The sequence below is a fragment of the Triturus cristatus genome, chromosome 10 (genome assembly GCF_964204655.1).
Source record: "Triturus cristatus chromosome 10, aTriCri1.1, whole genome shotgun sequence".
Lineage (NCBI taxonomy): Eukaryota > Metazoa > Chordata > Amphibia > Caudata > Salamandridae > Triturus > Triturus cristatus.
The window spans coordinates 1,026,663,388-1,026,679,345 of NC_140593.1; the positions used below are offsets into that span (position 1 = coordinate 1,026,663,388).

Consider the following 15,958-nt stretch of genomic DNA (forward strand, 5'->3'; position numbering starts at 1 on the left):
CAGCTGGAACATTAGCCTCCTGCGCAGATGCGTCACTTCGTAAAGCCCTGCACTACATTATACCTGTGTCAGGTATAAGGTATGCAGGGTGGCCGTTCCCCCGCGAGAAAGGGTCGTAGGAGTGGCGCAGTGAAATCTATGAGATTTCGCTGAGCCACTTCTAGGACGCCAATGCGTCAAAACTTTATGCCTGCCTAATGGCAGGCGTAAGGGTGACACATGCCCTTTCACATGTGAAAGGAACATTGCTGGAGTTGCATCATGCTTCCAACACAACTCCAGCAATGTGCCACTTTTGTGCTGACAGATACGTCAGTAATACTGACGTAGACGTATCTGTCATTCCTTGCATCATGATGCATCATACAGTAAATATAACGTATCATTCGTGTCGCAAGGAGGGTGTACTGAGAAGTGTTGCATTGCTGTTTTCACACAGAGATGCAACACTTCTCATAAATGAGGCCCCCAATCTCTCTCAAGTAGGAACACGAATCACAAGTTATCTTGATATTTTTATTGATGCCTGGAAACTGTCCAACACACAAGGAACTCTGCATGAGGTGCTTTCATACCCGTAAGGTTTTTCTAAACACGGCTGCCCCACAGGTCAGGGCCAGGTGCGGTTGCACCAGTCGCACCACCTTAGAGCCGGGCCTGCAGGCAGATGGGTGGCTCGGCAGGATTATTCTGAAACGACTCAGACGGCACTCAGCACATAGGTCTAAGAGCCCCCCATCCCCCTCCCCCTAAAAAAAAAACACTCATCCCGCAAAAAAATCCACAAGAAATTGTGAGCCCTGTATTCTTTGTCCTTTAAAGTTCCTCACATCATTCCTCAAACTGTAGAGCTCAAACAAAAGGATTTCAAACTTGTCTATTGTTTTTTTTCGTTTTTGCTGTAGACTTCCAACGAGTTCAAGCTGTATCATCAGAGGAATTTAAAACAGACTCACAGTTTGGGACATCGGTAAGTACATTTTTTGTACATATTTAGATGTGGTTAAAGGAATGTCAAATGATTTGAGCATGCAAGAAGACAAGACTCGGGTTCGCTATTTGGAAATATAGGCTTTGTGATTGGAAGAGCAAGGGAGAGATGGAAGGGCCATGCATGCCTTGTACAGTTTAGCAGCCACACTATGCCACAGTCGCATCTGCTGCTTTGTTGGGGGCATAGTTCAAGTTTCAAGCTTATTAGCGATATAGACCTCTACAGAGACAATGCAATAATAAATACCAATGAAAATAAAATGCACAAAGAAGTCTTCGCGATACATGTATTAACAGGTCACATATTTAAAAAAAACCTTTATAATAATGGCTTTAAATATCATCACAGTGGAACAACTAGTGCCGGACAATATACAGTCCATGATACGGATTTTGTTTTCCTCCTTGACAAAGGTAGCAACTACAGGGGCAAGTTTGTTTTGTCCATTTGCTTGTTAGTGGTTTATTTGTGAAAATTGTGTAGTCTAGATGTCAGTATCAGTCTTCTAACAGTGTGATCAAGAAAAAATGAGAAATATGACGGTGCCTGGTTGAACAATTCTTTATTTATATATGTTTTTAGATTTGCACCAGGCTCACCATCAACCTACTAGCTTGATAGAGGGATAGATTTCTCAATAGTAATCGTAGCTATCATGGAGAACAGAGTTGAAGTGATTCAATTGTACCGCCAAACTTATTCAGTACATATTGAATGTTGGAAGAAATTGTACTTATGGTATTAGTGACATTAAACATTTCGTAGGTAGAATTTTTCACTAGGTTCTCTGTGGGGCATGAGTTCTATAATAGCCCCATTAGACTATTTATGCAACTGCCTGTTAATAAGTACTACAAAGTCCAAATTCTTAGCTCAAAGTTTGAACTGAAATTGCAGTTCCTAATGTACAACATTTCGCAAAATGTTTCTCTCATAAATGTTTTAAAAGGATCAGTTACCATAGGGATACATTCTAAGGCCTAACTTAGAGTGGGAGGTATTTTTATTTTTTAGACTTCTAATAGTTACAATGTCTCCACCCCAAAGACTTATACAGCATATTTAAAGACCGGCATAGGTCAAATCCTATTTCCTAATTGGCTCAAGTCATGAGAAAGGCCCTACCCAGATATGGGTTTGCGTTTACCCTCTCAAGTTTTTCAGAACCCAAGGTCGAAGTAAAAGATTTACATTGTTACCTTTCTATAAAGATCACGATTTTTGTTTCGGAAACATTGATACATTTTTTACAGCATATTCATTAAATGTCTCTACGTTGAGTTGCAGACCATTAAGGGGGAAATCAAAAAATAACTATGTTGTCTGCTACATCAGTAAGTGCAGTGAGTAAATACCTAATTTCGGGGGGCAGTTCTTCAAGTTTAAAAGTTAAATTGGCAAATCATAAAAAAAACGAAGAACAAAAGAGGAGGTAATATGTACCCTTGTGTTAGGCCGCTCTCTGTTTTTAGGTCGAGCCTGGGCAGCACATGCGCTGCTCTGCGAGGCATGCTGTATTCAGTCTATGGGCTTTCAACACGCCCAGAGCTTCTGGTTGGTTGGATGGCCTGCCTTTTGAAATTCCTTTACTCTAGTTGGTCAATAGTGTCTATCTGTCCTGCCTTTGGGTGCTTGGTTCCCTCCTAGGGGACATCACCGATGGTTTCCTTTGGTTGGCCAGTTCTGGCCATCTGTTGCCTCCTCGCTCAAACCCCTTCCTCCCATCATTGCTGCTGTCCTTCCTGCACTGCTGCTTGTTTGTTGATGACAGCAGTTTCTTTTGGTTGGCCAGCTCTGGCCCTCTGTTGCCTCCTCGCTCGCACCTCCTCCCTCCCAACATTGCTGCCATCCTTCCTGCTCCGCTGCTTGTTTGTTGATGACAGCAGCTGTGTCTGGTGAGCTTGCTGTGCTGGTGCTCCAACTGTTTCACTACACATGACGTCGGCTAACAATGACAAACAACTTTTTAAAGTGAGAGACACCCACTCACCTCCTTTCCTTCCCCGCATCACAGCGGTCTCAGATTTTGAAGACAGAGCAGGAGAGAATGAGTAGCCATAAGAGAGTGAAGCCTAGAGTTGCTCCAGCATAGCAGCCTATCTGCGGCAACAGCAAATCCAAGAGCCACAGAGAGGGGAGATCAGCAAGGTCGGGTAAGTAACCAGAGTGCCTCATTAGGCACATGCCTTTCTTGTGCCACAGTGGCCACCATGGAGGTGTAGGGGGCACAAAGTACAGAGCAACTTAGTATACCTGCACCAGTTTGTGCCACATGTACTCTATCTTTAGCATCAGAAGGACACTGTTCCTAAAGCAGGGTGCAAAATGTCACCCACACTTAAGGGTGCAAAAAGTCACCCGTGCATTTTACCAGAAAAAGAAATGTGAATGAAGAAAGAAAAAAATTAAAAACCTTAGGTAAGAGGTACCCACAGGTGAGGGGAAAAGACACTTTTCGTCCTCTGTTGCCCTCACACACCCCAAGGGGTGTCATGCTTCACCATCGGGCAGTTGCTCCTCGTAGGGCCAGCGCTGCAATCCCCTACGGGCCCCCGAAGGGTCACTTTATCGGAGATCTTTTATAGGACTGCCGGATGGTGCATGAGGGTGTGCAGGGAGTGGGTACAATGAGGGTAAAAAAGAGAAGGGGAATGTGCGTGCAAGATAATTATTGAGTTTAAAAAGGGTCAACATGCAGCAACAGTGTAACTGTTGTACCCTTTGCAGTCCGAAAACCGCTGAATAAAACATTGCCCCAAAGGCACACTATGCCCGGGTGTCAAGGGTCATAGGTCAACATGTTTCGCGCTAGTCTCGCCCAAACAGGGTCGTTTGCGCTTCTTCAGGACCAAAAAAATCATTTTGAACAAGTGAAGTGCACGTGAACAGTGTCAATAAAATAAAATACCCTCTGTCTCAATCAGGGCAGAACAGCAACCTGTATACCCTCAGTGTGGCTACAGCTGTATGATGGATGCAGCTCATGATTAATACCTAGGAAAGAAAAACAAGGTAAACCAACAATATGGACATCAGTACAACTTGATGCCTCATGATGTGCCACAGCTGTGTGCACATTGGTTCTAGTAAAAGAAAGAAAATAAAGAAATGAATACCAGGCACACGAGACAAAGCCATCATTTCAATTGAGTCCCATCCCTGTGTGGCTTCCAAAACAGTTTCAACCAATCACATATAGCCTAATAAAGGTCCCACCAGGTAATACACAAAATACATAGTGCCCAAAGTGTGCTTACCTAGCCCTGTTGAGATAATCCCTCTATTGGCAAACGCAATGAACGCCCGCATGTGGCTGGGCTAAAATAACAATGAAATTAACAGAAATAAGGGGTATGAATTCAGAGCACAGATAGTACTGAGCTATATAGCTCAGAGGGTCTATACACATAATTCATCTACTTACGATTTGATACGCGGGCTACCTCCTCAGCACCTATCCGTTCATTGTGTTTGCCGGTAATGAAATGCCGGAACTGGTATTGATCAAATGAAGGGGATTGGGGGGTTTCCTATTCCGGCATAACCTCCAGCATTCTAACACACAGCGCATGTGCTGTGGCAGTATTGAAATACGCATGTGCATATCACGGGAGAACTCCTCCCCAGTCCATGCGCACAGACATTCTAATTGGCATAGGGCTGCTGTGAGCAATGTTCCCTGCAGCTGCCTCCTCCACACCTGCCCCTAGACTGCATAGGCCGATCATCAATTTAAAAGGCACAGCATAGTACTAATAAAGTGAAGGGGTCTGGTGTCTGGGAGGCACACTTAGCCGGCTTACAACACAGAGTGCAAGCGCTATAGCAATGGTAAAAACGCATTAGCATATATCTGGAGAACTACTCCCCTGTCCATTTGCCCAGAAATTATAGATAGCGTGGAACTACTGAGGAAAAATCACCATGTATGCCCGATTTATAGACATGGGGACAATGCATACCTGGACTAGCTAGCGCTCAGAATCCAATCTCTGCATCCTCTTTCAAATCCCAGGTACCCAGTATAGCTGATGTTGGTGAAACAAATGAATGAATGAATGTAAGAGGCAAACCAAGGTCACCGCCTCTACAAGCCCTCGTGCCCCTAGCCCTATAGATTTTGCTTTAAAAGAGTGAAAGGGAAATGAGGGTCTCCGTCGTCACAAATAAGTAAAAGCGGAGTACAACAACCACTCCCAGTAGCAGTATGATGGGTAATCGTGTGCCTGAAAAAACAAAGACAGACAAAGGTAGTAAGGTCCCTCGGCTGAACCGCCGTACAATACATATCACACAAAAAAGGGGGGGACCTAGGAGCCATTTAAGGTCCAGTGTCCATGCCCCTAATGCATACATTTCGAACCAATAGAAGGACAATGTTCCTAAAACAGGGTGCAAAATGTCACCCACACTTAAGGGTGCAAAAAGTCACCCGTGCATTTTACCATAAAAAGAAATGTGAATGAAGAAAGAAAAAAAGGAAAAACCTTAGGTAAGAGGTACCCACAGGTGTGGGGAAAAGACACTTTTCGTCCTCTGTTGCCCTCACATACCCCATCGGGCAGTTGCTCCTCGTAGGGCCGGCGCTGCAACCCCCTACGGGTCCCTTCTCTTTTTAGTACTTCTCCCGTGATATGCACATGCGTATTTCAACACTGCCACAGCACATGCGCTGTGTGTTAGAATGCCGGAGGTTATGCCGGAATAGGAAACCGCCCAATCCCCTTCATTTGATCAATACCAGTTCCGGCATTTCATTACTGGCAAACGCAATGAAGGGATAGGTGCTGTGGAGGTAGACCGCGTATCAACTCGTAAGTAGATTAATTATGTGTATAGACCCTCTGAGCTATATAGCTCAGTACTATCTGTGCTCTGAATTCATACCCCTTATTTCTGTTAATTTCATTGTTATTTTAGCCCAGCCACGTGCGGGCGTTCATTGAGCTTGCCAATAGAGGGATTATCTCAACAGGGCTAGGTAAGCACACTTTGGGCACTATGTATTTTGTGTATTACCTGGTGGGACCTTTATTAGGCTGTATGTGATTGGTTGAAACTGTTTTGGATGCCACACAGGGATGGGACTCAATTGAAATTATGGCTTTGTCTTGTGTGCCTGTTATTCATTTCTTTATTTTCTTTCTTTTACTAGATCCAATGTGCACACAGCTGTGGCACATCATGAGGCATCAAGTTGTACTGATGTCCATATTGTTGGTTTATCTTGTTTTTCTTTCCTAGGTATTAATCATGAGCTGCATCCATCATACAGCTGTAGCCACACTGAGGGTGTACAGGTTGCTGTTCCGCCCTGATTGAGACAGAGGGTATTTTATTTTATTGACACTGTTCACGTGCACTTCACCTGTTCAAAATTATTTTTTGGGTCCTGAAGAAGCGCAAGCGACCCTGCGTGGGCGAGACAAGCGAGAAACATGTTGACCTATGACCCTTGACACCCGGGCATAGTGTGCCTTTGGAGCAATGTTTTATTCAGCGGTTTTCAGACTGCGAAGGGTACAACAGTTACACTGTTGCTGCATGTTGACCCTTTTTAAACTCAATAATTATCTTGCACGCACATTCCCCTTCTCTTTTTTACCCTCATTGTACCCACTCCCCGCACACCCTCATGCACCATCCGGCAGTCCTATAAAAGATCTCCGATAAAGTGACCCTTCGGGGGCCCGTAGGGGATTGCAGCGCTGGCCCTACGAGGAGCAACTGCCCGATGATGAAGCATGACACCCCTTGGGGTGTATGAGGGCAACAGAGGACGAAAAGTGTCTTTTCCCCTCACCTGTGGGTACCTTTTACCTAAGGTTTTTCCTTTTTTTCTTTCTTCATTCACATTTCTTTTTCTGGTAAAATGCACGGGTGACTTTTTGCACCCTTAAGTGTGGGTAACATTTTGCACCCTGCTTTAGGAACAGTGTCCTTCTATTGTTTCGAAATGTATGCATTAGGAGCATGGACACTGGACCTTAAATGGCTCCTAGGTCCCCCCCTTTTTTGTGTGATATCTTTAGCATCAGACCCAGACTGGAGGTCAGAGACACATGTAACATTTCATCAGTATCCTGTCTTGTGGCTAGTGGTTAGCTGCGACACATATAGCTATCTTAACACCATCAATCCAAGCTGCCACATTGATGGTTCTTATAACATCCCACTTTGCAGTCCCCGAACAATGGCGAAAAGCACTGTATACAACTTCTACATCAATAAATCATCATGGCCAGAATCATCCTGTGCACGCATAACAAGTCTTGTTTATCAAGTCCAGTTGCATCATCATGCAAAGGTCCTGCTTTTGCAATGTATAGGATATTCCTATGCTAAGTGATAGCTGCACCACATATAGCATTTAATCATTATTTCAAGTTTCCTGCCAGTGGCAGCTGATACAGTGAGCTTCCTTTCCAGCAGTGCCATGTGACTCGCTAAGTAATAAGCAAGCTGTACAAAGTTCTTCAGAAAAAGACACACAACGGACTTCTTTGTTTTATTCAGATGGGGAGGGCATATTCTTACTAAGTGCATTAATGTTTGGCCGTTTGTATCACGTATTATGTCATTTTAAAAGTATTATTTATAGGCATTTTTGAGCCATGAAAGGCAGCACACCACATCATTAAACTCCACTACATACCACTCCACAACACAAAATACCATTCCACATAATAACACTCCAAAACACACAATCCCACTCCACATAATTCCAAAACATTCAATACCACATAATTACTCTCCACATAAGTCCACAGCACACCATGCCGCATAATTCTAATACACAAATCCACTCCAAACCACACAATTACACAACTAACTAATCCAATCCAACCCATATAATTCCAAACCACGTACATACACTTCATAACACATAAGTAAAAAACATTGCCATTTGCAATGTCAATATTCTATTTATTTATATAGTGTTTTATGAAGCACAATCGTGACCCGTTAGGGTATCAGAGCCCCTCACAGTAATATAGTAATCCCAAACGGGAGCAAGCATTCATACCAAACTCTCAAGCTTAACATTAAATTCAATGAACAAGAAGACATATGCGATTACAATAAAACCCGAGCCTAAAGGATATGTCATATTACCTTTTTTTAATAATCAACTGAACCCCATAACAATACTATATTTACAGTTAAAACTGAGCATCAGCCTCTGTGAATTTCGTGGTTAGACTCTCTGATGAGGGTTGTATAGTTCCAATGAGCTTCTATTTGGAAGACTTGAGGGGCTAGCATATTATATACCTGTAGGGGACAGGTGGTAATCCCTAAGAAAAAGGTGCTTGCTCTAAAGAGAGTTATTGCAGGAATTTGCCCATCAGAAATATCTTAGCTTCCTTCTTGAATCTTGACATGGATTCTAGCTGCGGCACCTGAGAAAGCTCTGTTGTATGTTTTCTTCTTCCTGAAGAACAGCGGTTTCAGTACCAAATCTCTGGCACTCGGGGAATACTTGCCTCCTCCAGCTATCTCATTTTTCTGAGCTAGATTCGACAGAGTTTTTAAGTGTAAGACTTAGTGTGTGATGCAAGCCAGTTTGAGTTGGATTCTGGGTTTGTTTGGCAGCCAATTCAGAGCCTTCAAGTGTGGAGAGATGTGGTCGAATTTTCTAGAACTTATTATGAGTCTTGCAGCTGCATTGAGACAGGCTTTTGGAGGAGCTGTCGAGATCTTGTGAAGTCCTGATAGAGTTGTACATCCGTATTCGATCCTCACAATACCTAAAGCTTTGACTGCCATTTTGAGGTCTGACGTTTCTAAGAATGGTTTTAGTTTTCTAAGATAGCTCAAGTGAAACTGGGCATTTTTAGCCGAATTGATGTGGGTTCACATGTTCAGGTTCTTCTCCAGCCTGATTTCTGGTGATTCCGTTGAGTCCACTATGATCGGGGTGGTGTTTAGCGCGACGATCAGCCTGGTCCATTCCTTTATATCAGAAAAGTTTTTTTTTGGGGGGGGGGGGATATTAGCAGAAATTCAGTTTTTTGCGTGTTTAGTTTAAGCTGATTACTTGTTAACCATTGAACTGTCATTTTTGATTCATTCACTGTTTTGATCTCCTCTAGAGACAACATTTTAAAGTAGATCTGTGTGTTATCTGGGTACATATGGAAAGAGAGGTTGGTGTGACAAATGATTTCAGTTAGCGGCTCCATATAGAGCTTAAAATGTGTTGGGGAAAGACTTGAGCCTTGTGGTACTCCAACCATATTAGGGGAAAGCGATGACAGTTTTTGATTTACTAAAAATGTTTGCGTTCTTTTCCACAAGAAACATTTAAATCTTTCGAGAATGGTTCCAGTTCAACCCATTCAGTTTTCAAGTCATTCTAGCAATTTATCATGGGTTACTGCGTCGAAGGCAGGCGACAGATCCAGAAGAATAAAGAGACAAGTTTTGTCTTGGTTTAGTGCTTGTAGGGCGTCATCCACTATAGGAAGTGTTGTAGTTTCCGTACTATGATCTGGTCTGAAACCCGATTGGCAGCCGTTTAGCAATTTAAATTTAGCAATGTGTTGGCTCAGCTGTTGTTACACATTTTTCTTGAACTTTTGCTAGTAAGGGAATATTGTTTACCAGCCTAAAATTATTTGAGTCAGAAGGATTCACGGTCGTTTTTTTTATGATGAGGATGACTGTCCCAGTTTTTAGGCAGTCTGATATGGAACCCAGAGACAAAGAAGCGTTTATTAGCGCTGTCCAGATGGGTATTACAAATTAGTTGGTTTTTGTCAAACATTTCGAAGGGAGGGAATCATTGAAGGGGTTATTTGATTTTGTGGATGAAAGGACTTTGGAGATATCGTTGTCATCATATAAATTGAAGGTTGACCATTGAGCTTCATTTTTGGACGATGACCTGATAGGAGTATATTGATTAATCAAATTGTGAAATTGTCAGGAAAGGGAGGTTAACAGCGGCTGATCTGAGCTCAATAGTTCCAACAAGTACAAGACCTATTGCATAAGTAAAAAACATTGCCGTTTACAATGCCAATAGCTCCAACTGCAACAAACGCAAGACCTATTGCATTTCCAATGCTTGTTATCTTTGGTGTCAAACCTTTATTCTCTCCCATAAGTACCTTACACAAAGCAATGCAATTACAAGTCTTAATAGGTTATGACAGGATGGCTAAAGCAGATTGTTTCTCCATAATGATGGTGTATCAACCTGGTCAAATGCTGTTGAGAGTTATATCAAAGTGATGTAACCAATCTGGCTTCTGGTAACTTCTGGCAACTATGTATTTTTTTCCAATGGTTTATACTACAGCTGTATTATCAGTGACCAAGCTGTGTGGTCTAAAACCCGATTGTGTGCAAGGAATGTCATATTTTTAAAAACCCAAGCCTGCAGATGTTCCCGAATACTCCTGGCAAAAATCTTCCAAACTGCATCAAAAAGGGCTATTTACCTTTAATTGCTGGGAAATTATGACAACCATTTTTGTGTAATAGAATCCTAATGTTCTCTGTTGACAAGCTGGGAATGGTGCCTGTTTCATAACAGTAAGAATAGAGTGAAACTAGTAATTTACTTCAAAGATCCAGATTTCTTTTTAATACTATTACCTTGATGTGATTTTGGCCTATAGCCACAGGGTATCTTGCTCTATTTATATAATTATCTATTTGTTAGCATGTTGGGGGAGAGATCCTCTCAGAATACTGGCTTTGTGGCAAGAGAGTGACTAGTTTTTCAGAAGGCTCGATTACATTTGCTGTACATACTTCAGCGATAAAGTCTATACATACCTGTGGTAGGATGGATATCACCAAGGTATTAACCTTGGTCCCACAATTTAAAGCAACAATTCCCCAGAAGCATTTTGATTTTTTTTCCTATGCAGCTTGATAAAGATCCTTCCAGTTTTGGTCAACCTGCCTTCTTTAAGAGATTAGGTCTCTGTTTTGTTTTCTCCTGAGTACTTATATTTCTATCAGCCGAATTACAGAATACTGTTGACATTGTTTTTAAGCGAGTTTATTTGTTTCCACTGATAATTTTGAATCAATGTGTTCCTTTGGATTCTTTCTCATTCTTTTTTGCACTTTCTGTATTCAAGACTTCTACTCAATTATTACACCATCATTAGTAACATTTGATTAATCTACACTTTCCAAGTGCCATTTCATTAAAAATATTTATATGAGACTGATTGTAATGCAATTGCCACATCTTGAACATCGGCCTGACATTATCGATCGCTAGAGTCTAGCCTGAGGTTGGTTGAAGCAGAAAGTTAAAAAAAACTTGAATAATCACTATACATTGAACCTAATATACACATTTCTGAGATTAGGTAAAATGATTAATAAATGGAGATTATATAATCAGTTATTGAGGAACCAGCATTACCACATCTAGTCCATTGGGCTGGTATATCTAAATCTACCTTACCATTAATTACTAGACCACCCGTACATTTTAAATGATCCAACAAGAGTATGCCACGTTTATCAGTTTTCGATTACTTGAGAACAAAGCTTCAGGGATGATCCAAGCTTTATACCATTTTGCAGTTTGCATTTCATTTTATTGCTTAAGTGTATCTCACCAATATATAACTAACATAAGTCTTTGAATTTGAATTGTTTCAGCTGGTCTTATCTCCCGAACACTTGATACTTTATTATATATGATGCTTCGTGTCCGCAGGAAAAAGTAACCAAATGATAAACCTTTAAAACAATTTATCCTAGTGCAAAATACCAATAGGAAACAGATTTAATTCCAATGAATGAATGAAAATAAGTAAAAACACCACAAGCACCATTTGTTAAGAACACTAAACCTATCAAAGGTGTGCATGTAGGCTGCAATCTAGCATTGTCAGGTTTTCTTATGATAATATGATAAATCAAACAACGTTTTCAGCTCTGTGCTTTAATCTGGCAAAGAGGCGTTGTTCCTTTCAGTGGAATCAATTGGACAAACATACCTGATAACAAAGACTTCTAAATGCCAAAGGCTGGTTACAGGGTGTACAGGGGACATGGCGCTATCTGCCAAATATTACAGAGAGGCAGATATGGAATTACACTGATGCGTTTGTACAATTATGTCAAATAGGTCAAGATTGAATGCACACACAGAGTGTACTAGAATATCACCTCATTGCAATAAGGGAAAGGATTGATTGTGAATCGAGGCTAAAAATTCAATAACTACTTAGAAGGGAGTTCTCCAAAGGCAAACTCAAAAATTGTACACATCTTGGCGTTTCTTTCTCCACTCAAAATCTGATTTCGCCACATAGGAGGTAAGATTTAATTATGAAGCTTGCATAACCTTATCACCAATTATGTGTTAATCTATCTCTCAATACTTGCATCACTCTCTTTCTCTATAGGTCATACCACATCTCTGGTTGCCTTAAGTCTCCTCTCCTCCCCCGTGTGGTGCTCTCCATCCCCTGTGCTTTTTCCATGAACGGATGCGTCCCTGGCACTGGCACTGTAGGTGTCTAACCTGGTGGGAACAGGTTTCTTTCACTGACGCAGCATTAAAAAACATTATCGGTTACCTAATATCCCCCAAACTTTCAGGCAATAACAACACTCCTACTCTGTAAGGTATACATTCCGATTGAGATTATTTATGGATCCTCATCCTGTCATAACCTACGTCACAACCTACACTGCTTGATAATGTGTAGTCAGATCTTTATCAACTGAGCAAAAGGCCATGTTATCCATCTACATCTACTCCTTGTCAGTGTTGGTGACTGAGCCTTTTCAGTCCAGGCTGCTTAACATTTGACCATTCTTCCTTAAGTATTAAAAAAATCATTGACCATGATTAATTTAGAGGTGGAAATAACACCTTCCTCCTCCGAGCTGTCCATACTATCAATTAGTATTTACTTTGGTCAGCATACCTGGTGGAGACTTATAACTTAACACAATATATGTGTTTGATAATTATATGTATTTGGGTTTTTCTGTGTGTGCGTTTGTTCCTCTATATTGACTGCATAGTTGGATGGTGTGGTCTGTTTACAAGTGTGCATATGTTTTTTTTGTCTGTGTGCCTGGGTGGCTGTATGTTTGTTTACCTGTACGCATAAACACCTGTGTGTCTGTTGCCATTAATTGCTTTCTCAAAGAAATGAAGTCACCATAATAGCTGAGGGTTATAGTGAAAATAAAGTGGGGACATGAGCTGATAGAGACTTCTTGCTGCAGATTCCTTACCTTTGAATTTCCCAGGCATCAGACTGGATCAAGAAACTTTTACGTTACCAGTACCCCTTGCGTGCCATCAGGGGGCTCCGTTTGGTTCTGTGCAGCATTGTTGGCATTGTTGGTGCCGGATGTGACGTCGCAATCACCTATATAGGCTCCACCCAGGCACGCAGACATCAGTTCTTTTCTTTCCACACCAGTTAAGGTCTGATACGGAGAAAAGCTAGCCCTTTGTCTCTTTTTGACAGACTTTTTTGATGTTTTGACAGATGATTTTTTCTTGTGTGTTGACAGAATGTCCTCTAGAAAGGTAGGGTTCAAGTATTGTGGCGCGGGTTACCGCACCATATCAGTTACCGAACCGCACCTTGTGTGCTTATGGTGTCTCGAGCGTGACCACAACTCAAAGTCATGCTCGGACTGCCGGGCCATGGCGCTGAATGCCTTTAGGGAGCGGTCCCCAAAATGCCAAATTCACAATTTCCATCAAAGGTGACTAAAGAAAAGCATCTACTTAAACAGGAAAACATCCGACAAACAAATCTTCATGTACTAAGCAAACTATTGGATATTCTCTAGAACGAAAAAAGGTAGAGCATTAAACCTCTAATTAATGCAAAACTAATATTAAGATAGTAACAAGGCAATCAACTTACAAGTGAATTACATCTCACATGCGAATTATATTTCATAACTATAATAAAATTCTTTAACAGTCCACCCTTTTTACAAAAAATATATATTTTTTTATGTATCCTGTTACACAGGGAAGGGGGTGGGATATTGTTAGCCTACGTGTCTTTAATAAAATTCAGATTCTCTTGGCATTTAATTTGAAAAATCACTATTTTATTACAAGACCGGAGGCTAACATTTTGCAATTCAATTCTATTTAATTTAAACTTTATCCGACAATAGAAGTCATAAAAGTTGTGCACATACAAAAGCAATTTCGCAGATTAAATCGTTGACTATAAAGACCAGGTAGTTTAGAAATTGAGACAGTAAAATATATGTTAAAATACTGTAATGACTCAAAATTCAGTTAAAAAACCTATACACAGTATTATTGTTGGTTAAGACAAAGAAATTATTAACACTTTAAAAAGTCCCAACAAAGCTAAAACATATTTCATTATCACAAATGCCAAAGACCTTTAATCGGTTATATGCAGGAAAGAATTTAGATCGTATTATCCACATCCATCTTAAGAATTTGGCCATTAGTACTGCATATGATAGCGAAGGGTCAGAGCATAAAATTCTCATGGCCGTGCACGACGAGTTGGTGCCCATGTTCCTGTAGGTCGGCGCAAGCCATACTTTGAGTTACAGCATACGCAGGGCACACAAACAGCACATGTGAATATGTTTCTTTCATATCGATGCAGTTTGGGCATTTGTCATCATCGTTGGGAGACCATTTAGCAGTAAAAGACTTCAGGGGTAAACATTCTGCTCTAAACTGGAAATACAGTTTACGGTCTAGCGGCTTAGAGATTACATCCCAATAGTTCTCAGCGGCCAGGCTTGGTTTTATTTGCAAAACCTTTCCCGTCAGTGTTGTGCCGTCACCTTTCCTGTTAACTTCTTGTGTAATCATTTCCCAATACCTTTGCTTGATTAGATCTTTTGATGGGAACTGGGTGTTGGGAGTTTCCCACAATGATGAGAGTCCCATGCCGGTTAGGGATCTGCTAATGTCACACAACCAACTGACTTTATGGAAGGAGGCAGCCTCCAGTATATCTCTTAAACCTTCTGAGAAAATAGCCAGTTCTGGCGTGCACCAGATTCTACGCCAGTAGAGAATGGGGCGGAGTTTTGCTAAATCTGCTAATCGTTTTCTGCCTAGATCATGGTGCATGTTTGTAGCCCCTCAACACCACATTAGACGTGTTCAATTGGTTTACAGAAATGCTTTGCAAAATTGGATGCGTTAGACCAATCAGTGCCTCTCAAAATGCCCTACAGCCTTCCACCTTTAAGAAAAGACTGGCTAGCCATTGCACCCCTCATAGAATGGGCTTGAAGTTTCTGTAAATCAACACCAGCTAGCTGCATAGTCCATTTCACCCACCTAGCAATACTAGCCGTGGTAACCGCTTTGAAAGGTTGAGCAAAGGAAAGCAAAAGTTGGTCAGTACCATCGGGATACACATACCACTCATTCTGGAGTCGTACTCCCTCATGCAATTTACCACACAAAGCTTTCTGCAAGTATCAAATGTTGGATAAAATATAGTGTTGGTTATAGTTTTCGTTCTTCTAGTAATTTAACCACCTTCACTATAGGAGCCTCCATTGGATCCAGGTCCCTTTCCAAGCACCAATAGTCCATGTCTTTCAAATTCCTCTATTATGGCAGTGGGTACTTGAAGCCCATGATTCCTGCAGAAGTTCCTCAGCTGTTCCCGAAAGGCCTGACATTTCTTTAGATCTATTGATACTCTCCAAGCAAGAAGGTTCAAATCAAAGTCCCAGTCAGAACCAAATGATGCTTCTCTCCATCTGCAGTTTGCAGTAAACCTTGCACAGGAGGAATAGGGAATGTCGAAAGCAAGCTCCAAGCTCACTGGGAACCATGCCTGTGAGATCCAAAATGGGGTTATTGGGACAAGTAAGCTACTCTCCTGCCTCACCTTCTGAAGAACTGTCAGAATTATAGTGTAGAGAGGGAACGCATAAGCGTTCATTCCCTTTCAAGTTTGAAGGAATGAGTTCACTGCTAGAGCACTCAAG

General features: G+C 41.4%; 1 protein-coding gene across 3 annotated transcripts in view; it reads left to right on the forward strand.

Annotated features, from left to right (window-relative positions):
• The window catches only part of IQCK (IQ motif containing K), a 513,956-nt gene that overhangs the window by 109,024 nt on the left and 388,974 nt on the right, over positions 1-15,958 (forward strand). For all 3 annotated transcript variants that reach the window (XM_085629065.1, XM_085629066.1, XM_085629067.1), the window contains exon 6: positions 906-970. In XM_085629065.1, the coding sequence (XP_085485191.1) occupies positions 906-970 (65 nt within the window). The remainder of the gene's footprint in view (positions 1-905; positions 971-15,958) is intronic.